At 44.0% G+C, this 27,292-nt stretch overlaps 1 protein-coding gene across 2 annotated transcripts in view; it reads left to right on the top strand.

Moving 5' to 3' along the window:
- Nucleotides 1-27,292, top strand: part of LOC105381772 (zinc finger protein 704) — a 46,965-nt gene that overhangs the window by 5,687 nt on the left and 13,986 nt on the right. For both annotated transcript variants that reach the window (XM_048626103.1, XM_048626104.1), the window contains exons 2-4: nucleotides 9,068-9,234; nucleotides 15,411-15,538; nucleotides 17,508-17,668. In XM_048626103.1, the coding sequence (XP_048482060.1) occupies nucleotides 9,068-9,234; nucleotides 15,411-15,538; nucleotides 17,508-17,668 (456 nt within the window). The remainder of the gene's footprint in view (nucleotides 1-9,067; nucleotides 9,235-15,410; nucleotides 15,539-17,507; nucleotides 17,669-27,292) is intronic.

The raw sequence follows: 27,292 nt of genomic DNA, 5'->3' as shown, positions 1-27,292 counted from the left end.
CGCATTGGCAGCTAATGGGAACCAGAGAAAAAAGCCATGGGAAGGGAAATTTCCCGGTGCCGTACGCGACTAGTTCAGTGTGTGCACGCACTGTGACGGTCTAACCCTCAATTAACGGCTATTAAAACCGTTATTCAATAACGATCCTCCTAGAAGCAACTTGACCATGTTACGGTGAAAACTAGTTTACTTTTATAATGTAGCTATATTTATTTAATAACAAATTCATTCGGTAAATCCAAACATAAGTCACATATTTTTACTACGCCTTTACCAAGCACCTTAAATAGATCAAACGGGTTCCGCTCATCTCGCATAATCTTTATTGACCAAAACTCATTTCGCATAACTAGTATGGTCTAAACTTTTTTGGCCGAACCATCACTTTGCCAAGACTTATGTGGCATAAGGCTCGTTTCGTCTAAAACTCTTTAGGCACAATCTTTAAACACCTAAGTTTCGTTTGCTCAAATTTTTATTCGTCTATACCTATGTATAATCTTGTTTCTCGTAATGTTATCTTAATAAATAATATATTAAGTACGTAGTAAATGTACAAATTGTGGTATTTTTCTCCTACATCCCGAAAATCACGATATTGTATGATCAAAAAATCGAAAGTTAACGACCAATATAATTATTACAAACCCCATGAGATCGAAACCTAAAAATAGGTGCGACGACGAGCAAAGCGAGGAGGAGCATGTTAGGTGCACATGTTCATCAAAACCAAAGCGGAGCGCAGCGAAGCGGAGCGGAGCGTTTTCCAAACAGCGGAAACAATAAAAGGCACCAGTTTGCGCTATGTAGGGAGACGCTCCGTCAAAGTTAAAGCCAAACGAATATTATTACTTTGTATAAACCTAATAAACCTATGCCATAGCATTATTAGGCTATTCAAGATTTGGCCATACCATTATTAGGCTAAACAATGTTATGCGAAATAACTTTTTACTAAAAGAGATTTATGCCATACGATTTTCGGCGTAACGAGACTTTGACCAAACGTTACTATGCAATACGAGATTAGGCAAATAAATCTTATGCCAAAAAAGGTAGAACCAGATCAAACTATTCTTACATAACATGCTTAAACTATTTTTGTTAGACTTAATCTGAGATTTCCATTCATCATGGTATCTTGTCAGGTGAATACAGAACCTAATGACACGGTTACTAAATAAACCAAGGTTGATAAGATAAGGCTATGTGACAATTTTTACAAGGCTGCGCCGTCACTGCGGGCGCGTAGATCTGTGCGCATGCGCAACCCGGGCGAGGCAGCGCCGCCGGCCGGCCCGCCCGCTGCCGGCAAACCACCAACAATTATGATACTTTATACACTTCGACTGGCCATTATACCTCCTCTCACTAACCGACCGACTATAATTTACCTAAACCGACTGCTCTACCAATTGCTCGCCGACTTCGACTCCATTTAAAACTAGTACTAATCTATCACAGTAATCAATGCCTCTAATCGACTTTGTTGCCAGCTAGCGCAGTTACTGCCCATTACCGTATTCACCAAATTAGTTTAAATTTAAGTAGATTGCATCGTGCTTTCGTGGGCCAACAATAAATTGTAACTAATTACTCACAGCACTCCAACGAACATTAAATCTGCTTTTAAAAGCTCTACAGTTAATGTCGGCGGTAAATAAACATCAGTATTTCATCAGTCAAGACGAGTAGCTCAATCTCTTTACCTTCTACAAATAACTCCTTGTTTATGATATGGCCCGTAGTCATAAAAACCGGATAGCTGACCCCAATCGCTAACAGCCATAGTAGTGAAAGAGCGGGGTCATTTGCGTGAAGAGCTTCTCTGACTTAGGAGGTCTCTCCGATGTTGGATTTCGTAATTTCGATGCGCTTGCGACAACCGGCAGTGAATTTCACCTGCATCGGTCTTGTATACACTTATTTACGATTAGATATCCTACGTAGGTACAGAGAGACCAATCGTAATCTTTTGCCACATAAATTGACTGCTGATTTCAACATCCAATTTAGTAGGAGCTTGTAAGTGTGAAATTACTCTTTAATGCGGACAATAGTCAAGTGCCAATGGGAAATAATAGTTCAAATTTAATGTATTTGACCTACATAACAGACGCTACCAAAACAACAAGTGGAGCGGCCATTTAATAGAGGCAAAGATCCGTTGCAAATTCTAAATGCCCGTCGACATCTCGAAGGATTTTATTGACGTTGTTATTAGGTGGTTGTCCTCATTCTGACATTTTAGTTTGTCCGTTCTCGCACATAAACCTTGAAAAGAAGTGTGTTTTGCAAAACAACGTGCCTCAGTCATTTCTACAATGTGTTGGAAATGTAAAAACAAAAGCGATATGGAGCGTGATTGGCGTGTATCTTCTAAATAACTTCTATTAAACCTTGAATTATTTTCGCCGCGCGGTGCTACACCCACGGGCCGACAGCGAAGGCAAGGCCGACCCTTTGTTGGTTGCCTCATTGCTCTCGCCTTGAAATAGTTAAATGATTCGTACCTACTCTTATCTCGGGTGGATCGAGGCGCAATTCCCCTCCAGAGCACATTTAGCTTAGATCAGCAGATTTCATCACAAAGCCGAGTAAAAATTAATATTGTTTTAGGCCAACAAGTAGGTAGGTATATCACGATCTTTGTGACCTGAATGACAGAAGCGAAACAACTCGTTTTTTTGGATTCGAACTAACAGTAATGCCCACAACCGTTAGCGCGTGGGCGACGCTGCGATACGGACACCAAACATTACCAAAACTAACAAAAGCTTTTCTAAGACTCGCCGAATACGATATGTTGTAGCTCGCATTAGTCATGAAACTCATGAAGAACTCGGTAGGTATATAGTGATCGAATTTACATCATGACTACAGTCATGATGCGCTCGTCACTCAGTATTATAAGTTCTACGCCTGTTGTTTGATGTAGTGACGTGTCAGCGGTGATTCGATTCAATTGAAACGCTTAGCTGGGCAAAGTATTGAGATGGCTTGTGCAAGTTAGGAGTAGATATGTGTTGTTGTAATGGCGGCGCGGCCGGCTCGCTGCCCCACTGACCCACTTGCGCTGATATTGAACCAGCGGCAGCGAGCGCCTCCCGCGCGCTACTAACGCGACCTCCACTCGCGTTTTCCTCGCATTTTCCTTTCTTCTTTTATACAACTTTTTGCATTGACCTCGATCATCCCCTATGTACTTGTGCATTCCTAATTTACCTCATCAAGTCATCATACAGTCGTCACATGCAGAAAAAGAGTTTTAAAATAAATGCCCTCAACAGCCGTTACAACTAACATGATCATGTTATTCGAGAATAGCTGTAAGAGCACCAAGTTTCTGTAAACCATTCATTACATATTCAAAGTAGGGCCGAGTTTCTTGGGAATATAAACACGGCGTCTTTCTAATAGTGGTTAAGTAAAGTTGATGGCAATTTGCTGGTAGCGGTGGTCAGAGTGAGGTCGGCCGAGTAACGGTGCGTGCGCCACGGTGCGCGAACAGGTTCCCATATCCGTTACCAACTTGTAACTCGGGGCGCACCTCTAACTTATAGGTCAGACTTGGGTCATAGCGCCTGCGTGCTCACTTCCTTGCACTCCCTGCTCACTCTAATGACATCCATCGGAAAGCGGGTACCCCCGAATATCTCAAGGTGAAGCCTCACTTTCCTTAGTGTGGGAACCGATGCGTCGAGTCTGTGGGCGCCATGTCGAAACATGTAGCACGCGTCCTTGTGAAGATTTCACGTTCAATTACGTAAATCGACGTTGGCGTTTAATTTATGAACGTGTCGTATATCGCCCCTGCAGCCGCCCACGCGCGAGCGTTTCTCCCGTGACGTCACGCGGCGCGCCTACGCGCCCTCGCCGACGCAGTGACGTAGTAGCCGGCTCCAGCCACTTAGTACTGACGTCACTCTTCTATCTAAATCAGATTATAAACTATTTTCTCGTTGCTTATAATATAGGCGTTGGTAGTTGTAGTTTTTTATACCTATTTAGATCGATCGTAGCCATATCTCTACAATAATGTATATGTACCTACTTCCGTTATATGATAGCTTACCAAGGATAATACTTACAAAATCCACATCGGAATCCTGTAAACTAAGCCCCGAAATCAGAACTATTGAATATTATCCTGGGGCGGGAGGCGTCCTGAAATATAAATGGGAGTGTGAGGAGGCTGGCCTAGTTGCGGGAGCGGCGGCACAGCACGCGCCAACTGGGCCGCGGCCGCGTCCTGCCGTATCGATCACCATGACCTAGGAACACTAGCCCATCTACTGACTCATTACAACACTACACATTTCGCACAGTACCCAATGTTATGGCGATGACGCATTGAGAATATCCTCTTACAAATGAATTGTCGTTTCCTTTTATGCGAGCTTCGCAAGTCTGTCGCTCTGCACCGCGGGCGGAGTCCGATTTAGAAACACGTCATTACGAGCGCTCACGATTTTTTCGGAGCCGGTTCGGGCGTCAACGTAATCTGTAAATGAAACGGTCGCTCCAAGGAGAATGGCTGCAATAAAACGTTTGTTGCATTTGGTTGTTGTTACAAGTAGGTAAGTAATGTAGGTCACGGATTTTGGGGGCAAGGTTGGCTCGGGGGCCGCGGGGCGCTGCAGCTAGCGTGCCGCTTCCACCGCATCCGCTGCCAATCTCTACGTGTTCGCATTCAACAGTTGTCCAAGGCCTCCGTGCCGACCGATTGGCTTTACTAAATGCACACATCCGATTAGCTATTTGCTACATTTGGATGAGCAATAGAAGGTTGTAGCGCAATTTTGAATCTGGTTGTGTTGTTGGTTGGCAAGTTCCGCTTGATACGATAAGCACTGGTTGCCGCTAGCTCGCTGCTTGCGGTTACGAAATGGTAATTGCTTAGAGGAGTCGAGTGGAGGCAGTAAGTGGGTCGCGACGAGTGCGCCCGCGCTGCTCCGACAACTACATCGTCGCTTCGTTGTTTAGCTTTGCCATTTACTGTTGACCTAAATCTATTTTGGAATCATTGTTAGAATACATCGCCGGCTTCCGGAATCATATGAATACTTTAGTGATTACTTTTAGATGGCATGGTAGTTTAAATTGGCGTGAATCGTCGTCGTAACTTCTGTATTGTTTTCCCCAAATGTACTCGTATGTAATGTAACTTCAATAATATATCACATTCGTGCATAGTGAAGGTAAATATAGACACGCGTCGATAACTTATCGTATATTCCCTTATGCAATGGCGCCCTTATGTTTAGTGTAAGTCTACATTTGTTATTCAAACAAAAGCTTTTACCATATTTATCAGTGCATATTATCGCATCAAGTCATTGTTTTTCTGTAAGAGGCTCCGTATCTGTGCCAGTTCGGAGCTGTTGAATATTCCATGGCTGGAGCATAGCAACCGCTTTGTATCCAGAAGGTCAAACGAGCTGCTTCTGTGATCGTTGCCTTAGTAACTTGACTCTGCTTTTGTTGTAAAACCATTTGATTCACCTGCGTTTTTAACAACGAAGCATTGTAAAAACAGTTAATTGTTTCTGACTGGGTACTATAAAAAATAGAAGGAACACATTGTTTATGAGCATGTCGGGTGTACAGCTCGTGGCACAATACCATTTCTGAGTGCCGGTTCGAATCCGCTGCAACGCAGCTATTGACCTATTTACCGGTGCACGATCGCTTGCCGACAGCCGAATTGCTTATGCATGCGTGTATACGTGACTGCAGCCTCACTGAATGTCTAATAAAGGAATAATCGGTGCCTGATTATTGCCCTCCATCGATCACGAGCTGCTGGTCGTGGCCGGGTCGTTGTCGCCCGTGTGTTTACACCTGAGTGGACTGCCATTATACTTTCATGACCTTTTTAGCCCAACAAAGTCTTTTCAGCGTGCGGGCCCATATTTTTTTGGTTATTATAATTATTTTGCCCAGCTCCCCATTTTGATGACACAAAATACGTATATCTACGCGTCTATATAGTAATCGTTATCGTTTCCATCGCGATAAACTGGAGCCAGAAGCCATAATGTTAGTTCTTTATCGGTGACTGCGTAAGCGTGGTGCTCTATTGTTTTCGACAAAAAAGTACAGTGCTCCAAAATTGATAATGCGCATAGAAATCTTTGACAGATCGGTTGTTTTCGATTATGTGACACATGATATTGACTCCTATTTGTTTCGAACAAGGTGCAAAATGCAAGTGTTTTTTTAAGGCCTTTACGATTTAATGATTCGGGTGTGAAGATCTGCATGTGCATTATTAATTTTGGACAAGTGTACCACTTAATGTATTCTAAGTGCATTGTCCTGCCGTTGACTTCGATTCGTTTCCTTTGTCTCCGGGGCGGTGCAGTATCAATCGGCGTTTGTCTCTTTACTTATGCAGGACTAGGACGTTGTTGTAGCGCTATTACTGCCGCCGGCATAGGAGGTAATAGCCGGTTTCGAAATAGCCGGGCGAATAATGGGTTGGCTTGGCTGTGACCTAATTCGGCGTAGTATGAGCGGGCTGGAGCCGGCCGGCGCGGCACATGCGCATGTGCGCCGCCAGTCATTGACTCACACAGCTCCGTGCTGCGGCTCGCGGGACCCCCCAACCACTCTAACGTCACGGCATAGAGACCACTGTGCGCTGAGCGTGCGACTAGCGCATTTTCCTAGCAACAACCGCGTACAAAGCAATAACTTTCGCCTGGTACCGACGTAATGAAAGCAAACGACAGAATGATCGCCGCGATGCCCGCCCACTCGACCGTGCATAGATATTCTTTAATAGTTTTATAATCGTCACACGAAATTCTTATGTGCTCTTGTATGCCGTTCATTAGTTCTCAAGCGTTAAAATGCAATAAACTTTGTTATAGGTAGGTACTCGGATATAGCGTGATCAAGGTATAGCATTGATTTAACTGTAGCTTTTGATTACATACTTCACTGTTTGAACTTTACTAATCGATAAAGTTACTGTAGAATGTCAATGCTAAATGCAATTTAATAAAAACGTCATTAAGTACCACTTTGACCGCTTCAGTGGCGGAATTGCCGAGTTGTCGAGTGCATTACAAGCGGACATAATAAGATGACGAATCCACAATCTCGGTTAACGACAACGGCCGTCATTTACCAATTACCTCAACCTTATTATGAAAAAAGTATTCAGCGAATTGGCCTAAGGGCAGTCGGTCCATAAATTAATGTTGTCACGGAATTTTAAAGTAAAAACTTTATTTAATTTTTATTTCAAAAATTTCAATCAATGTAAAAGTGAAGTAACTCCGCATACAGACGAATCAAACGAAGCATTGACGGCTCCAGGACGTGGCTGTCAGCCGCGCAACACCGACCTTCGACGATCAATTGTTCCATTTACCAACTGGCACGCATTATAGATTCGCTTTACAATTCATATTTCAGCAACGCATAATACGCAGCCTCTAACACTGCAGTAATTGCCAACAGTTACCGTGTCAAAGTCACTCGGTGACTTTCACTGGCATTTAAAGGCGTCCAAGTTTCGCCATCCGATAAAGTTATTGTGCAACGGTTGTCACTTTTTACATAACCCGTTAGCGAGCGGCCGGAGACTGCAAACGGAACTAAATCGCTGCGGGCCAGCCACCGGCAACCACACGACTCCACGGCGCGATCTAACTTTCAGATGGCGTCGATACAACTTGAAGGATTACTAATTTAGGTCATTGCCTTTCATTATCAGTACTATCTATGCCTGGATATTTTATACGTAAGCTGTAGGTAATAGAAGAAGTGTTAAAACTGGTCGATATATCTTATATATCTTGCATTGGAATGTCTATAGCAACGTCCTCTCTACATTCGCACGAAATCACGTAAAAGTGAAAGTACGAAGTGATCAGCGCTCACCTGCGCCCGCGCGGCCTCTAACACCGCTATGCTATTACATACATTATTGAAAACATCCAGCCGTCGCCGGGCCGCCGCCGCCGCCGCCGCTTGTTCTACTCCGTTACGCTAAGCTCTTTACAATGTTTCGTAACGTTAACTTCGCTTCATCCACTCCTATCACCTTGGAGGACTGTACAAACAAAATAATATGTTCAAACTAGAGCAAATATTGAGGCAAATACGCTTCTGATAACTCCTAATCACGTCCACAAAATAGGCTAACGAACAAATGCCTAATGAACCGAGAAAGTGGGCTAATAGCCGGCCCATTAGCGTAGTATTTTAGTTAAGTTGAACGCGGATATACAGAAAAGGTAGGGAACATGATATTGGCAAGAGACAACGAGAGCAAGACGTAATAAGCAGTCACGATAACTGTACAGTAAGTGGCGAGTGTGGGACATCAATCACGTTGACGGAGCGAGCCCACACGACGCCCGCCGCGCAATGTCAACCGGCTACACACCACACTGACTGACACTTTGTGACCGCCAACCAAACGGGTATTGTGGCCTGGTTATACTTCCGAGCATTACATACAAGCAAGTTCAACTGCCACCGTCTAAGTTCACAACCACATATGGGCGCGATCTTTAGCAGATATCATGTAATGCGGAAAATCTGTAATACGACGCAACTGGTAGCCACTCTGAGAACCTTGAATGCCTTTCCTGCTTGGAAATTCTTCGGTGCCATGACATCGTAAGGTGTATAGTTTTCCGGTTCAAGTACCACCTCAATGTAACCCATGCCGAGGGACCCAAGCAACGAACCTCCACGCCGGGGTCATTTGTAAAACCGGGGCGTATTTTGAAGCGGCACTACAGAAAAACAATGGATCAAATACAATAGAATTATCTAATGATTGTCTAATATGTAGTGCGTACAGGGTCGTAATTATGGCTTATAGGTGCACCGTCCGTGACACGGAACGCATCTCGCTCCACTTCCTCGCTCGGGTCATGACGTCACGCCGCGTCCGCCCCGCGCTGAAGGTCGGCCATATTGATTCAGGACCCGATTGCAGACCCCTCGACACACTTTACCTTGAAGAATATTTGACATCTACTGACCATATAGCTAGTACTATAGGCATATTAATATTAATCTGTTGTTTCTTTGTCCACAGGCACCAATAGAACTGAAGAAGAGACTGGATGAGATAAGACTGCTGGAGTCGCGCAAATCTGCCCGCCTGGCGGACTCTGACACGGACTTCGCGCGGCTGGCGGACATGGCGGGCGACCGCCGCCGCGCCTCCGCCACCATCGAGGTGCCCGCGCACCACATGCAGGGGTCAGTATCATGTACCACTAGATAGATGTAGCGCGGCGCAACACCAACAATGCCCTGATTGACCTAAATCTAACAATCAGCTCCGTTGTACACCGTTTAAAGGCAGTAACGCGCCAATCACTTCAAATCAGGGCTAACGCAGTCACGAGCCCATCGATCATTGAGAGAGTAAGGACTAATTAACAAATATGAAACGGTTGTCGCCTTGAGCCACCAGCTCGCCGCTCGCTCGGCGCCCGAGGCCGCCGCATTTCTAATGTATTCCAGCAACAGAACCTTTCCATTACTTTGTCATCATCGTCATGTCTCGCTAAAGCGGTCGGCCGGCCGGCTCTGCAAGTCGCGATTATGCTGCATTGTCTCATGATTATGACACAAATGTCAATATAACTAGTTCGCCGGTGTCGATACATATCTATTATGGGTGTTGTAGGTGTGAGTAGCTGGCGGTGCGCCGGAGTGGGGCGACGTTGTGAAATCCCCGCGCACATTAGAAACTGGATGGAAGTTAGCGCAAGTACGGGCGTGTCCTTGTCACACTTGCCTACATTCCGCCCCCCTCGCCCGCGCCCGCCCCGCCATGCCCTAGACAGAGACAGACAATGAGCCACAAAGCCGTGAGAGTTATTAAAAAATTCCAATAGATTACGATATTGACCTATTAAATCAGAGAGGCAAGTGTTATTGATGATATAAATTTGAGTGCAATCTCGTTTATTGATTTTGAATATGATAGTTAACTAGTACTATATAGTTAGAACTTATAATACGTCGTTGAGTCTGCGAGCCTGTAAGCAGGAGCTACTGGAACATGGTAGAGGCTGGGTACCTCGGCAGGGACAGTGGCGCGGACGTCACCAGAGTTTCACTTTCCGACGCGAGCGCAGGTGAGAGGCAGGCCTCTCCGCGCTCCAAATTTCACAACTAGCGCCCAAATCAACATGCACACTTAATATGCTACTTGAATAACTTACTGACCATACCTTGGTTTCTTCTCGCCACTTTCCATTCCTCCTTCCAGCAGACGTCATGATTCAAACAGTTTACGAGGTGTTTTAACCCAGATCCTCAATAAAAACCGCACGACATCCCTTTGTAAGGCTTTTGCTTTTTATAGAGCAAGGGTCATTGCAAAAAATCATGAATTCCGTGACTTCCAAGATATTACCTTAAAAGCCAGTTGTTGGTATTTTAGCACAAAGGCTGAGATTGCAATAAACCTGCTAGCCTTATTGCGCTTTCAAATAAATAATTAATTAATTACAGCACATACTCGTATAATATAACAAAGTCGGCTCCGCCAACTAACAATAGTTGTAGCTACAAAGAGTGGAATGTTCCCTACATGATTGAAAATTGATTGTGTTCTGTAGACTATCTATGATTAAATCAAAAATTGAATCGTGATTGGAACAAATTTCGCAATCAAAGTCCAGATCATGGCAAAGTGAAAGTAAGCTCCGTCTTGGTTTTCTCCTAATTCCGAGTCTCGATGGAGACGTAACTTCTTTTTTACATTTTATATTGTGAGGTTGCGAGCGGATGCCACGCTTATTTGCACCGGCACGACTTGGCTCGCAAACTTGAAAACTGTTGAGCAAAATATACTTTCGATGGCCTCAAAGTTCTATTGCGTTGTGATTAACTAAGATGGCGTCGCGTCGAGCGGAGCGGCGGCGGCGGCGGCCATGTGACACACTGACCTAGTTTCAAAATGGAACGCAGAGCTAGCGAAGATACCGCGGCCGTCCGCGCCTTCTCGGCCGAGGACAGCCGACACACATTCCTATTCACATTCTAACTAGCCTCCAGCCATTTATTTAACTTTACTTTTAAACCCTCATCTCCATACAAAATAACGATAGTTAATGAATTCCTCCATTTAAATTCTGACCTGAAATCCACATGCAATGCCTAATGGATTTGATCCTCGTCCTTGATGCGTTCGTGCTGAATCAGAAATTCCTCAGTTAGGCCCCGAGTCGGGTAGTAGGCCAGGTCGAGCGCGAAGGCTCGCATTTTAATGTTGCAACCAGCGGTCTTGCCATCCGCCACTGCATCTGCCCGCTCAATGTCGCTTCTTACGCCTCCCCCGACGCTGTCTCATTAATCTATCAGCTCAACTCTTGTTAGCGAGCGTCTAATAGCTTATGCAAATACTGATTTCTGCAAGACCAACGTAAGCAAATTGCACTTTTCGCAACCTTTCGTGTCCCGGCAGTGCATAGTCAAGTTAGACTCTGACACACTTTCAATGTCATAAATGGTAGGTCCAAAAACAAAGGCTGATTAGTAGCGTTGTATGCTAATAGGTGTATGAGTGTCACGGGCGGCTGAAGCGGCGGTGGGCCCGCGTCGCATTCCGCCTGCGTTTGCGCAACACGCGAAAGAGAAGGCGTGGCGGCGGCGGCGCGGGGCGCGGGGCGCGCGGGGACCGCACTTTCCCGCAGCGCACACGTTTGCTTTCGTTGGTGCTGCGCGGGACCGTTATCTCATTCGGCAGGTGCAACTATACCGCCTTCGTATAGAGAAAGTGTTACATAAATTTAATGTTCTGCTACTACTGCCTCGTCATCTTTACATAAATAATTGCGCCTAACTAGTTTCTAAGAGCCATTTCAACTACCCAAGTACCCATTACCAAGCTACCACTCACAATAAACCTACATTTTAATGGCTTCTTAAATCGACAACAAATCTTAGCAAAAAGTTAAACGAATTAACAAAAACTGCCGTAAATAATTGGCTAAACTCATCGAGTTTGAACGTGTGCTCCAGAAGGTCCGACAAGATCATGACTTTCAACGACCTAACAGGTTGTTCCACCGAACGGGAACAAAAAATCGCACGCCACGATTATTCATCAGAAATACGAAGAATAAAGCCACTGCAGCCAGCGCTAATAGCTGGCTGATTATGGTTCAGTTGTAACCTCGTCATTTAGTGACAGGTATTAATGTTTCAGAGCCGGCGGGTCACCTCCACCAGCCTGGGGTTTGACCGGTCACCAACTATTTTGGGACTCACAATCTTGGTATCTAGATATATAGGTATCCATCATTATAGTTACTTAGAATTTCAGACACAAAACCGCTAGATCTCTACCTTTGATAGCGATAACATTTCAAATCAGATCCGATAACTTTGCATCTCCGCTATAACTTGCGTCAGTACGGAATACCTGGAATACTTCCCGCTATTTTTAGCCCCAAGTTGGACGGTGAGGTCACCGCTCACGGCGTCGTGTATCACATTTTTTATCACCGAAACCCACCGCGACCTACACCAACTAAATTTACACGATGATGAGTTTCCTCTAATAGATAGTTGTTGCTAAATGCTACATTGAAGTTTGCCATGACGCGTGTCCACGTACTCGCATGCCGCACTCCACTTAGCAACATTATCATATGACATTGACTCTCCTTTATCCGGCAACAAGCCGTCAATGACAAATGTAGGAAGCCTTCGTTACGTAAGCGATGAATACTGATAAACTGGCGATAAACTTATCATATTTGCGGCGTGCGTGGCGTGTGTTGGCTCGGAATGTGCGCGTCCATTTTGAACTCATGCGCATCGGCGCACGGCTCCCGTCTAGCGGCCGAGCATGCTGCGGTTAAAGTGAAATCGCCGTGAGTTAAATGGCATATCCTTCCGCTGATGCTGTCTCTAACTCCACATTGAAAATACTTTAAGTATATTTTATAGTGTATTAATTAAATGCTTGAGCGTAATGTGGAGCTAAAACTGCGTCATCAACGAGAAAACATATTTTTCAAATGACTTATCAACGTCAGTAACTCAGTAATGATTGTTATCGCGCAAGTATAAACAGAATGTCATTGGCATTACCCGGTGAGCTGTTGCCGTATCAACGCAAGGTCACCGAGCAGTGTGTACCTACGTACTGTGGCATTGTGTGTGATCACGACCATTGATCAGCCGCTGCTCTAAACCAACACAATTTCACACCACACACGCTCAACACTTGTTCAATCAAGAACCTTCCACGCGGGCCTTGACGTCAGTCACATTGTACGCAGTACCGGCGCGACCTTGGACCATAAAAAGCTTTGAGAGAAATTCTCTAGGAGTTTCTCTGAAAATAGTATTGGCACGTGAGTAGCGTAGGCGGCGGCAATTATCGACCCGTGACGTGGAAGGAAGCCGCGTCATCGACTGATAGCTCGGGAAAGTCAGCGGAGTCACCTCCCCGCCCGCGACCGCCTAGCAGCACCTGCGCCCGCCGCGGCTCCGACTGTTCACACCGGGGCAAGAGCAATGCGCTGAAAAACACATTTACATTCAACAAATTACACGCTCGTCCATTTTCTACGAGCAGTCATTTGTCTTCAACATAAAAAACTTCTTTGAATTTTTCTCTCAATCGAATCAAATCTTTTATAATAATGTTCCACTAAGAAAACAATTGAAATGTGTCAAGGTTATGTAAGAAAGAGATCATAAGTTCCGATAATTAAAAACCCAGTCACAGTGCAATCAATCCTTGTACGTCTAGGCTTCATTCATCTTGAACATGTGAGGTTAGAATGTGGCGTCACCTGTTGCGTGGTTGGTCGCGGCGGCGGCGGAGGCTGCGAGGTGAACTCCGCGGGGTGACGAGGGTGCGTTCACAGCCGCCCTCGCGCCGGACGACGAACCTACGCACTCTCCTGAACGCTCCCCGGGAGCCACCGACCGACTTTGACCCGACCCGCTACCGATATCGCACTTGAACTTACAAGATTCAATCAACCTTCTCTTATTCTACAATCAAATGAAAATTCCCTAATCTCTTTACTGTCATCGTGTGTCATCGACTGGGTTTCTTTGTAGTGCTTTTCTTTTGTCAGTCAAATTACTCAATGACGCCGTGGTCAAAGCGGTCACACCCTCCAATTCACACCTGGTTACAGTTTTTATTGTATAATCATCGGTGAATTGTTTCTTGTTGCCTGCCTACTGTTGGTATCGGCAACTACGACACGTCACTGCTGTATGAGTCAGGCCGCACTCGAACTAGACACAATGTCACCTAGAACACTTAGATCATTGTTCTGTTCTACGCCAACTGAGCAACACTCGATAGCCCTTCCGCATCTTCCCGGTCAAGGCCGCTGCGCATTCATTATAAGACAAAAACCTAAAAATTTTGAAACAAAGAGTAAGTAAAAGTTTACGACAAAAGATATGAACATTAATGTGTGCCGTAATTTATTACCTGCTTTGCCGAGCATAGGTGTAATGGCATGCGAGTGTATTCACATGTTAATTCTCATTGTGAGTTGAAAACGGAGAAATGCGGTTAATGCCTCAGCGAGGCAGTGGCTCTGTAAAGATGAATGGCCGTCCTTCTGAAGGTTGGTCGGGGTGATCGGCCAGACGCAGTGCGGGCAGCGCCTCCGTCCTTACGCAACTCCCGAAACCTAGACTTGTGCGTAGCCGCTACGGCTCAGACGGTTGCGTAACCCGACCTTAGCCGCGACGCGACGAGACGGTGTCAAGCCGCAATTCGGCGAATACCCTTTATGCTTTAAATACCCCTATCAATCAATTTATATTCCCAATCATATAATAGCTTCAACAATTACTATGCCTACGTGTAAAGTTATTACAAGTACTTTCAACTCTAACCTATTTCAAGTGCAATCATTCTAATGGCCGCTAGAATATTCTATCGATCATTCCTAGAACAGGATCATACGTGCAAAGTATTGATTTGTTGAGAAAGACAGCCGTTAGCTATGCAGAGTGGTTTCTTGATTTCAACCGGCGTGTGTTATTACCGGGCGGAGGAAACTGTGGCGAAGGCAATGCTAGCAATTTTACTACCGGGAACATTAACTGTCCACTCATGATGACTGCGACTGCGTCTATGTAATTTGATGTAACTGCGAACCGCTTCTAACAGGCGGACATTTGAATAAATTGCAAAGAATTATGTGTGGCACAATACACCCGGCCGGAGACGCATTCACAAGGATTTGCATAAATTGTTCAGTATCTGCTCCCTCGTTGCATATTCAATCTTATTGCTCTGTTTGCGCGTACACGTAAACTGTATCTCGGTTTAACGACAGCCGCGCGACTCCTTGAAGCCATGGGTGCACAATCATGATTCCTTCCAAAGCAAATGTAGACCATAAAGTAAGGTTTTGTCTTGTTTGTTCCAGGTCCCGCAAGCGCCGGCCCAGCAGCTCGGGAGACCTCGGCTACGGAGAGAGGGACGACATGATGAACGAGTGCAACGCAGCGCTGGTGCTCATGTCCCTCAGCTGCTCGCCCAACTCGCCCCGGCCAAGTGAGTAGTGTCCACCATACACCATCATTGCTAGCCAATAGCAGTCTGATGCTGCACTCGTCAGCCAATCGGAAGTCGACTACTACAGCAGCTATTGGGTACAAATCTGTGTAACGATTTATTGTCGAGAGCTGAGAATTTCATTTAGAGCAGCAGCGATTGGTGCTATTGTTAAGATAGCTCTGTTAATATTTTAGAGGCCACTAAATATCTCAACTATTATTAGGACTTCATCAAGAGCTTACCTTGAGTTCAAATTCATGAATAGTCAGTAGGTATCTCCTTTCTCAAAACAATATTATACAGATATATCTGCATATTTCACTATTATTATTTAAATATTCTCCCAAGAACCGAGGACAGCAATCTCTTTTGATTAAAAGTCTTTCATATCCGTTTATACTGAAAGAGCATTGTTTTATGCTCTTACTAAGGCATATAATTACAACAATTCTAAGGCCGTTCCCTTGCCAATTTATCTGGCAGCAGATACGTCTTCAACGACACATCATTAATCTTATTGCGTATGCTCTATGCTAAGAAAGGAATGCTTAACAAAGCAGAAAATGTGTCTTGTTATTTAACTGTAGTGAATGAGAGTCGAGCAAACGTTAACGTAATACATACTTATGAATTTTATGAAAATTTGAAATTGATAGCAATGATCAGCTATGATATCAGTAGAGTATGGCACACACAGTGGCTGTAAAAGTAATAACTGTGATGCTCAGTAACGTCTAGAACGCTTTCAGTCTAGACACAGTCTAGACAGGTATTTTGTGTTTATTCTATATTCTCTAACCCGACCTCATTCGCTGTAACGAAAGCTCAAAATTACAAGAAAAACACTGAAAAGATATATTTAAGTTAAACAAGAGAAATGAAAACAGTGTGCTAGTCAATGTTCGCGTCTATAATAAAACTAGTGCGCGGCTGTTGGCAAGCAATTTATAGCATTTATAACTGAGCCAAAACACCCGTGCAGTTTGTACAAGATCTGCTCCTATTTACAACACATTAGGATAAGGGCTATAGATGGACGCATTCATAAATGGAACACGTCTGGTTTTGTATCTTAGTTATCTCACTGTTTCCCAAACTATTCGCTCACACAACAGCTACATTTTAAAACAAAATACAACAACGTAATCCACTTCTAGTCATAATTACTTCATTACACATTAAAGTGTAACAAGTTCTTTTAAACGCTTGAAAGTAATTAAGTGAGCAGGTTTAAGAGACGGTGGTGCATGTAGTAGTGCATTAGCACAAGCGCATATACAAGCGCTCCTCCATCAAAGTTATGCAATCAGGAACCGTAAAAGTTTACGATCTCCGCCACGGTCCATCCATGCTGGCTAGAAAATACCAACACAGTGAAAGTTGTTTACTACAATAATTCACCGTAATTAGGTTTAATTACACGACCACGCCACTTCTGTTTTGTCCGCGATCTAAGCCCGAACTCGGAAACCCAGATTTCTTTTTCTCTCGGACATAATCACCGGTAGTACAGCCTCTGCATTTAAGAAATCCGTCATCGCAAATTAACTACAAGTTTGGGCATTTAAGACTGTTAACTTTTCACTTTCATTGCCTTTAACTAAAATTTAATTGCGTTGTTAATAGTGTTGTAACTGCCGCCGATAACGATGCACTTAAATATCATATGAATTTACTGTATTGTATTGTATCAGGTATTCCACTATAATTTTACTATGATATAGTCAACTAAACCCTACAAAACAAAGGCCTACACCATAACAATATGCTCAGTGCTAGGCAGCTCATATAAAAATAGAGCAATATCCGATTCAACTGATTGCCTATCCTTGTGCGCTCGGGTAGCAACCGAACAGTCACTCCATCCAAACGTACTTTTATCATACATATAAACGCCGCTTTAACCTAGCAAACCATCACACACATATTCCTACAGCCCTTCTACAACCCTCCCCCCACCCCGCAGGTGCCTGGGGCGGCCGCTCCTCAGTGTCCCCCGGAGCCAGCAGCAGCTCGGGCTCCTCCTGGCGCTCGGGCACGCCGTCGCCGCCGCCCGCCTCCTCCTCTTTCAGCGACGAGTCCGGCATCGCCATTGATTATGAGGATCTGCATCCTAGGAAGAAGAAGGTGAGTGGGTAGACTTATGTGAAATTTATGGCTGATTGATAGGGATAGGGCTAATAGATACAGCGATCCAATTCGCCTTTACCCTTATGACCAGGATTGGATAAGATAGTAGCTGGTGGAAAGCTAACAACTATAACTACTACATGGAAAACTGTCGAGGGCTCGTCTTAAGATGTATAAACTTTCACAATAGTTATTCCCAGAGGGCCGGTCAGAGGTTACTAGCCACAAAACTGGCAAAGGTGTTCGTCTTCCATATTTATGTACCTGCAGGGTTATATTTGACCCTTAGGACAAAGGCGACAGTGTCGTTTTGTTGAAAAGCCGTCACGACATAGGCGATGGCTCATTATTTTGACGCACTAATGTGTCTGTTGTTCGTTGCCAATACCGAAACGCCCAGTCGTTAAGTAAAAGCTACGGCCGTAATGCTCGCCTACAAACCCGTGTCAGAACAAAAGTCAGTTAATCCATCGAATGTACATTATGATTTTTCGTAAAAGAAGTAAGTTTTTGTTCAGAAACAACCTGTGCTCAACTACCTGTCTAGACTTCAATTAGACCGTGACACAGTTCGTGCTACGTTTCGTTGTAACCTCCCAACTCAATGCAACTTTTCATCGGTGCAACCGTCGCTTAACTCCGTGTAGGTGGCTAATCACGATATTCGCCCCTCTTCTCGGAACCGCTTAAGATAATCTCTCAGTCTGCAATCAAGGGATGGTATGCGCCTCGCGTGATCTCTAATGGAGCATAAAATTCCTCAAGAACCGTAAACGGAGAGTGACTCACGTCAGCTGCCAACTCCGTCCTCCTTCATCAAACTCCTTTGTGTCCAGCTATGACTTGGCAATTGTTACTTAGTTTCCCAACATTTCGTATTCTAATACTTATCCTTTTACAGCGTCTACGTTTTAGCTCGCTCCAAGCAATAGCTTTAGTTCGTGTTATGAATAAGCACGACGGTTTTTATTATCCACCGCTAACATTCCTCTTTACCACCTGCAATAGTGTTTCTCCATAGGTACTAGCTCAAACAAGGCATCATGGTAATATACGGCAGTCGTTAAATGTCATTATATCACGAGCTTTATCTATGCAGTTTCTATTCCTTGTTTCATAACATGTTGCGCGGGCCTCGAGGAAGACACAAGGCAAAATGGACGTTTGCGACAATACGCTAATCAACCAGCCTTTAAATCGAGGCCATGCGATATTTTTGTGATAATCCAAGACCACTATAGTTTGCTTTAGCTATCAGTAAAACTATCACGTACAAATTAGAAGCAGGCTTTATGTTATGAATTCGCGTCGATGGCTAAATGAAACCTACACGACTTCGCGCGCATACCCAACGAGCCTTGTCCTCAAATTGAAGTGATATTTATGATCCACTCGTAAATCTACAATTTTAATCACATGCAAATCAATTTCGTTCTGTTGCATACCCATTATTTTGACCGTGCGGTGGTGACAATAGGCGTTATAGGTAAATAACTTAATAACAATACAAACTTGTTTTCGCACCAAGCTGTTATTATGCACATAAAATAAAACATATCTGTAGATGAATGCACTACTTGTTTATTGTTGCAACGAGCCATTGACTCCGCAATCAACTAAATACATTTGTTTTGAAGATAAGCTCCCGTCCTGCTACACGTGCCGTAGATGATAAAAATACGAAGTCAATTACATATGTATTGTTGTACCGGCGTTGCAAGTAGTTGGTAATGAGGTATAGTCGCTGTAGTCTAGAATATCGAGTCTATCAAGTAGAGAGAAATTACTGCGACAAGTGGCCACAGACTCACTGTCTTACAACATTACATGTATGTAAATGTGTCTAGTGCGTTGTAATTAGGTATGTCGAGCGAATGTACTTTAATAATGTATAAATCAATACCGGCCTTATTACATAAATTAATTAATTACACGTTAAATCAATCGCCTGCCCCAGTTACAAGACGCCGGTAAAAATATTACAATTATGCATTACAATTTCATTACCATTACAGGATTTCAGTTATTTAGAAATATACTTGCATGTTTTCCTGTAATGTTTTAGTTCTTAGTAATGCACGTGTAACTGAAAATAAAATATAATGTATAGCGAGTTTCCTTTCTATATTAGTTTTGCACATGACCGGGTGGCTACTGGCTAGTGCGGAGTTTACGATCCACGCGCCTCCTCGCCTCGTGCGCCGCACAATGTCAAGGTGCAAGCCATTACACCGGTTATGCAATGCAACTGTAAAAATTACATTAATCGATTTTATGACGCTCCGTGCGTGAGCGACTTCCACCGACTCGGTGACTCGCACTGCACGCTCAATCTCATCAATATTAAACAATCGGCTGAACTGATGGTGGTGACATCATTAATAATTGTAGCATTTTGTCAATTTAACTTCGGTGTCAATTTAATGGAATTTAGGTCACCCAGTTTATAAAGGGCGACGTAATAATAAATTGAAGTGTTAAAACTGTACATAGTAAATAGGTGTGAATATTATTCTATTTTGTTCGTAGTAGTGACGTTCGTATCTTGTTAGTTGTTGTTGTCAATCGTATTGTATTGGAAGTATTTATGCGCAATGGAAAAGTTAGTGTAGAGCTCACGCCTCCGGAAAACAATCTAATCTATAAAGACGCATTTATGTTCCTCTATGACTGAGTAATTAACCTAATACCGATAAATTATATTATGATATTAGAACGGTATCTAGTGACCAGATAAAGATAATAAAAAGTAACATGGGTAAGACAGGTTTGTTATAATGATTTAGTTCCTGCGATTGTTTCTGTTCCTATTGTATTGGCATGCAAAGTCGCTTGTTCGCCCACGCCATAACCTTGTGCCGTGCGTCGCGGCCGGTAGCGGCCGGCCGGTGTCTCTACCTAATTACCTCCAACCATTATGTAACTAACGGAATGTACCGACTCGACAACATCAAACGATACACAACGTACACAATATAAACGCGTTTCCACAGATAACCTGATAAAGATGGCTTCATATTAAATACACATTACGTTTAATGCAATTTTAATGTTTCGCGGGCTAGGCCGGCATTAAAATGCAGTTAATGCATTTCGCTTAAGGCTTCGATTGCTGGTCCACCGTCATCCTGGAAGGTTGGTTTGCAACATTGGCACTCTTGATCGTTGTTTGATGTCCAGTAGTGATGTGCACGACAGAGACGGCTATTCGAGTGCAGCGGAGCTACAGTATCGACAGCTAGACACGGCGACGCCAACCTTATGCCTAATCATCAGTCTAACGCCAACTGACACTGAATGCCGAAGTATATTTGGCATGTGCCGCGCCGGCGCGCTCGCGTGGCCACCGACACCTAATGCCGGCGATGACGGACGCGCCGACATGTGTATCGCAGCACAACGTTTATTGACGTAGCAACAACTATTCAGCGGTTAAGTTATTGCGATAACATAAAATGACAACCGCAAATAAACACACTCGTAAACAAGTTTTACGTGCCCATCGGCAACATTGTCAAGTACACAATAAAGTTAATGGGTGCCGATATATCTGGATATGGTTAAGTATGATTTTTCCAGCCGGCGCAGTGGGCTCGCCGGGGGCATTCCCCGGGGCCGGCGTATCGTCCCGGGTCGCTGACCTGAACATGTGATCTGTACGGAACTGGTTCCCTCGCACCACTTGCGCCGCCGCTGCCCACCAGGCGCCATTACTCTGCCCAGCTTTGTGAAAAACCAAACCGCGTAAACGACTGCCCCTGCGCCCGCTAATACGGTTTAATGAGCTCGCATTTGCAATTATTTTGTAATAGCAACGTCGCCATAGTGGCAGCTGGAAAATTAATATAAAAAGATAGTCATGTAAATAGTCGTCTGCAATATAAATTATGAAAAAGTTGCGAGATGCACCAGCGCGGGGCTGACGTCACGCGGACCTTGGTTGAGGACGCGAGACCTTGTCGTATGCACTAACTCGCTACTACACATGCGCAGACATAAACAATTTTAAACACTGAAAATCACCTTGAAGTTAGACGACCTAGCTCGTTTCAAGCGACCTAGAGCTAGCTTTGGCTAAATTTCCTTTTGTGATAAACCTCGCATTTTATGTTTTTACTCACAGTAGACGAAGTTTAACTTGTAATTATTCTAAAAGTCACTTTTGAGTTATTATGGTGCTGAAAATACAGTGTGGAGCACAATTAATAGATGCATAGAGCTAAGCCAAATTGCCGTGCCATTCAATAATTATTCCCAAAGGGCCTTTGTTTGTTCCGTGTAAAAGTGCACGGCATAATGTTAGCTTTCCTGTCGTGATGTGAATTGTTCGTGGATTGGCTCAGAGTCATTATTGTTTTCCAAGAATCCTGCAAACATACAGTTGGCAATTCATATGAAAATGGCTTTACTGCGTGCAGTGGGCTCGCCGTGTCCGTTCCAGATCGTAAGATATCGATTAACGTTATCGTCATCGGTAGTAATTCGTGTAAAAGGACTGAAAAGCGTATGAAATGGTGCGCCGGCGCCGCCCACTCGCTGACGTAGGAGCTGCTATCGTAATTCGTAACGACGACGAGCGGCCGGTTGCATCACCGCACACAGCCACTGGCCGCCGCCGCCTTCTACTGCAATATGAGATATTATTCACGTGATTCTTCAACTATACTACTGATGACTACTACTAATGAATTTCAATGTTCATCTAATTAGATTTACTGTAGTACTTTTAAAGAAAATGTACTTTGAAATAAGCGTATATAGATAAGTTTGGTAGAGTAGTGATACTGCGACGTGACGCAGCATGCACGTGCCGCCTCCGCTACAACACAATCAGCCCTGCACGTGTTGCGGCCACTAACTGCAACAATACGTGTAAATGTAAAGCCCATTCCATGCTCACAAACTTGGCGAACCCGACCGAAGCGGCGGAGAAATCCACCACGAAAATTGAAGTGATTTAGATTTCGTACATGCAACGCCCGCATATCGCAATAGGCCCGAATGTAGCCCAGACAATGCAACATAAATCTGAACAGATATTACGAATTGTAACCGCCTAATAGATAGCTGTGCTCGACACACGGGTTGGCCACCAAATAATTGAAACAATGACGATGATGTGATGATGAAACAGTTGGATAAACATCGTAGTAACTTTGTTTCGATTCTAAAACAATTACAACCGAACCAAAACGTAATGTAATTAAAATTAATAAGCAGCGTTATCAGAGTAGAATGTTTGTCATGTTATAACATAACTCATATACTTACTGAAGTCGGTGATTTGCGTCACGAGTTTATCTTGCCTATTGGAAGCAGTTGGTTGAAGGCTTAAGGGCCACACAGTTCCGGGTGCACACACACATAGGGCCCTCGTGTGTACACGGCCGCAGCCTGCTCGTCTCTGTGCGTGTTCGCCGAAGGTCAGTCTATCGCGGTGCTGATAAAGCGCTCAATTGTTATCTACAAGTCTTCCGCGTGCTCCACGGCCGCGGTGTAATTGTCGCGCCGAGGGAAATCTTCTTCAATGCCATTTTATTTTTCATCACAATGGAGAGAATGGGCCTGCGGTTAGCGTGGAGCATGGGGCTCTGCTAAACCTTTTCTTTCCTTGTTTTCAATGCCGTTGCTACATCGCTCAAGCTTTCTAGGAACTTGATTCTGAATAGGAATCAATCCTGCACTGTTATTTCTTTCTTGACATGTCCTTGATGACCACAAAAAGTTAAAGGAAAAAAGTTCCACCTTGAAGTAGATATATCCAGTGACATTGAAACTTCCGGCGTCTCTATCTCCTACTAAAGCCATAATCGCTATCCATTAGCGGTTTTATCAAGCCGCGATAGTAAAGTCACAGTTATCATGTACAAAAGGTGACCACAATCCTCGCTTGTGTACATTTACCTTTATAATATAGTTCGTAGTTTATTCAAGACCTTGGCTGTAAAATTGTTTGTTGCAACATACCGCTATCTCGAGGCACACGTGCAAGAAAGTGGCATTTCCGAGCATTTGCAAGGTACTGGCAGAGATCTAACTGTTAGTTCAGCTAACACAGTCCATTATTTACCTAGTTGGATTAACTTAACGCTCTTTTTCACACTTTTAAGTAATAATAAGTTATCAACTTTCTTATCTGCTTCGTATTGCATTTCATGTACATATTTCCATAACCCTGTAATTGCTAAATGGTCCTACTAATCTTAATAATGTTAGATATGTTACCAACTGCGATAGCTCATTCGATATGCTAGTAAGAACTTACCTAACCAAATAGATAAATGAATATGATAATCATACTGGTGAGCATTGCCAGGCAGAGCGCGCGGGCGCAACCTTCAAGTGCTAAATTTAAACACGGAAGGCCACCGCAGATCAATCTACACGGCGAACAGTTAGGAAACTGACCTAAGGCTTCTAGCGGATTCGCTAAAGCATTTGGCCTCGCAAAATTTTGCAAAGACAACGGTTTTAACTTTCCGTTAGAAATACAAAGTACCTTCATTTGTTTTTCTTTTCTTGATACCAAAATAGAATTTCAAGTTTAAGATGTCGTCATCTGAGACGCCATACTGACGCCCAAACGTGAGTTTCCTCACTCGACATTGAGACACGCTCCACGCAACGAACCAGTCACGTACGGAATCAAAATATTGCGTCTTATGTATGATTCTAAGGACATTCTGGCCACATTCTGGCGCCACTTCGCTAGTTTGTCGACAGAGACCGGTCTAGTCCCCATCAACAGTTAGTCTAAACACGGAAATGTGACCTTTATTTAAATGCCTAGAGAGCCGTAATGAAAACAAATTACCCTGAACCGAGAGGGGCTGAACAATACTAGGGCGGTAAAAACGGCCGTGCTTGCTCATAACATCCTCATTTTAATTAAAACGTACTGTTACCGTCCAAGCTACATGTTGAATACATTTATAATTCAGTATAAATAGAATGTAGTCAACGCAACGAATCTAAATTGTCGTTCTTATTAAATAACATTGCCGAAAATAACGCTCGTTTTGTTTTCGTAAACCTATGAGCATAAAATGCTATTGGCCTAGAAAACGTAGATTTATAGAAACTCTATAATCGTAATAATGTACTTACTCGTAATTAGCAACGTGTTGAAGAAACATCAATGTGCTTTAATGAACAGTAAAGCCTAAAGGCAATCAGTATAAAATTAAAAGGTTCCATATAATGTGTGAGCTGAAGTGCTAATTTATGATCGCTTCCTGCGCGCGCGCAGCCTGACCCTAGCGGCCGGTCAGGGGCCTTCCCAACCGGCAACCCACTTCATGTAAACAGTATAATTATGCCGTTACCGGTGTCCCCTCCGCCATAATCACTTCATTTGAATATTGGCTCTCTATAGACTTCGTTACAAAAAAAACATTATTAATTATACTGTCATTATCAGGTTTTATGGTAAAGGTTGTTTATTCGTTGTGTGTTTTTAGCGGGGGATTATGATGGTAGCGGAAAATCCCGCGGTCATTAGCTACGAGCTGCGCCGGCATACGGCGACGCTACAACACACATTGTCAACCAATTACCCCCCCATTTATAATGCATTTACACAATTGTACACCGCGATGATGGCTCGATAACAATACTCCGGATATGCTCAATATTCTAATAATATGTTATATCATTTTCTCCTTTACAAACATTTTTATCGCGACTGAAAACTAATAGCCCGCTATTTAGATTACAAAACGAGGTAACAGTGAAAGGGTATTTGTTCTGTTAAATATTAATTTGTGAGTTGACAGTGAACCGAGCACGAATCGGAGCGTGGTGGTGCGCGGGGCGATAAGTTATCGAAGTGGGTCGCGAATGTGGGTCGCCCGCGCTCCGCCCCGCGCCCGAATACAGGATCCACGGGCCATTGTCTCTACCGCACCATCTATATACGTATACCTCTACCTTGCCTCTACTTCTCGTATTGCAAGCTTCTATGACCAGCGTGAACCGCTTGGCCTCCAAATTAAGACTCGATAAGAAACACAGGTCAAAGTACAACGGCTGCATAGGAATAGCCATTAAATACGCTGGGGTCATAACCCGAATTGCGTTTCCTTGTTCAACATAACTGTTACTCGTTGTATGTATAAGGGTACTCGTGCCTATATCGCAAGTATACCCTAAATAGCTTTCTCGAGTGCGCAGAAACTGGCTGGATATCGTTGTGCAACGGCGAAAATAGGTTACGTCCATACCAGCGACCTAGATGCGGCGATTACAGTTTGTGCTGCGCCTTTGTGCTTCAATACACATGAATAGCGACTCTTTTCATTGCTGAATCGAGCATTACGTAACGATAGCTAATTTGTAGAGCTACCGATAACTGTATCTAACATTGTGAGTAGGAATGTTTCGTTTAATGCGATTCAAAATAATTCGAGCGTGAACAAAGAAAATATTAGGCAATGTAACGTCACAGCGGTGTTAAGCTAGGTGTGGTTTCAGGGGCAGTATCGCTCGGGATTGGGTGATGCGGCCGCGACGCGCCGCAACTTCAGTGTTGTTGTCTCTCCGTCTCTGTCGGCGGGTCATCGCCCTCGCACCAAGCCGGCTCCCGGCTCCCCCAGTTTCAATAACCCCCACATATTCCAAATACTCTTTTTCCCGCAAAACGTATCCTTTTGTCCGTCCACCGCGGGTAATTCCATCACACTTTAATTAGAAATATCAAAGCTTCATTCTGCGCGTCGGCGCCATAAAGTTCATACACCCTATCCTGACGGCCTTGGCGCGGTCAAAGGCATCGTCCAACAAGACATTGACCAGTATTGGGCGCGGAGATCTGCGGTCGCCCGGCTGCTCTAATATGGCCGTGTAGTCACATTCACCAATTAATTCCACCTTTGCACAATTTAATTATGGAAGGAAGTAACTGCGTTGCGTGCTGCACGACACTCTATGGGTGGCATTTACTTAATGAAGTTGAAAATGTTTCTGCCTATTGCGACATCTATACGGCATCTGCTTACGTTCAGTCAATTTCACTCTCAAAATCGTCAGCTCTCTAACTGCGCAGATGATTGTAATGGCTGCGAAATGAGTCGCAGTTGAAGTGGGAGCCGGTTGCCTGCGGCGACTCTTCCACGTGTAAAATGCTGAAACAAAGGCCTAAGTCTTGTTGGATGGGTTTTGTATTATTTTTTATCGTTTTATTTTCACATAAATGCAAGTCTCAAGCGGCGCCGGTGGATAGACGGAGGCGCAGGGCGTTTTTTTAACCGGCGCGGGCAGGGCATTGACATGGCGGCCGGGGCGCTGCCCGTTCTTGACAGTTCAAATGTTTACATGTCGAAGGGTCTTCGCTATGCACCGCGCCCATCACTGAGTGCTCTGCTTCTGATTATCTCCTTGGCGTCATACGGACGAGTGCGTTCAATGATATCGTTGTGTGCATGCGATGATTTGTTCAAATACCGTTGTGATTATGTCATCGGAATTTGTAATCTCTACTTCAGTCTCTCTTATTTAATGCTCGGTAGCCTCATTTTCAGTTTTCAGAAAGTAAGAAGTTACTCATATTTCTCTTTAGTGTTGGACTTAAATTATAGGAAGATAGCTTGACAACAATGAGACCTGACCAATGCATAATTTCGA

This window comes from Plutella xylostella, chromosome 15 (assembly GCF_932276165.1).
Source record: "Plutella xylostella chromosome 15, ilPluXylo3.1, whole genome shotgun sequence".
Lineage (NCBI taxonomy): Eukaryota > Metazoa > Arthropoda > Insecta > Lepidoptera > Plutellidae > Plutella > Plutella xylostella.
This window is presented reverse-complemented; position numbering and strand designations above follow the sequence as displayed.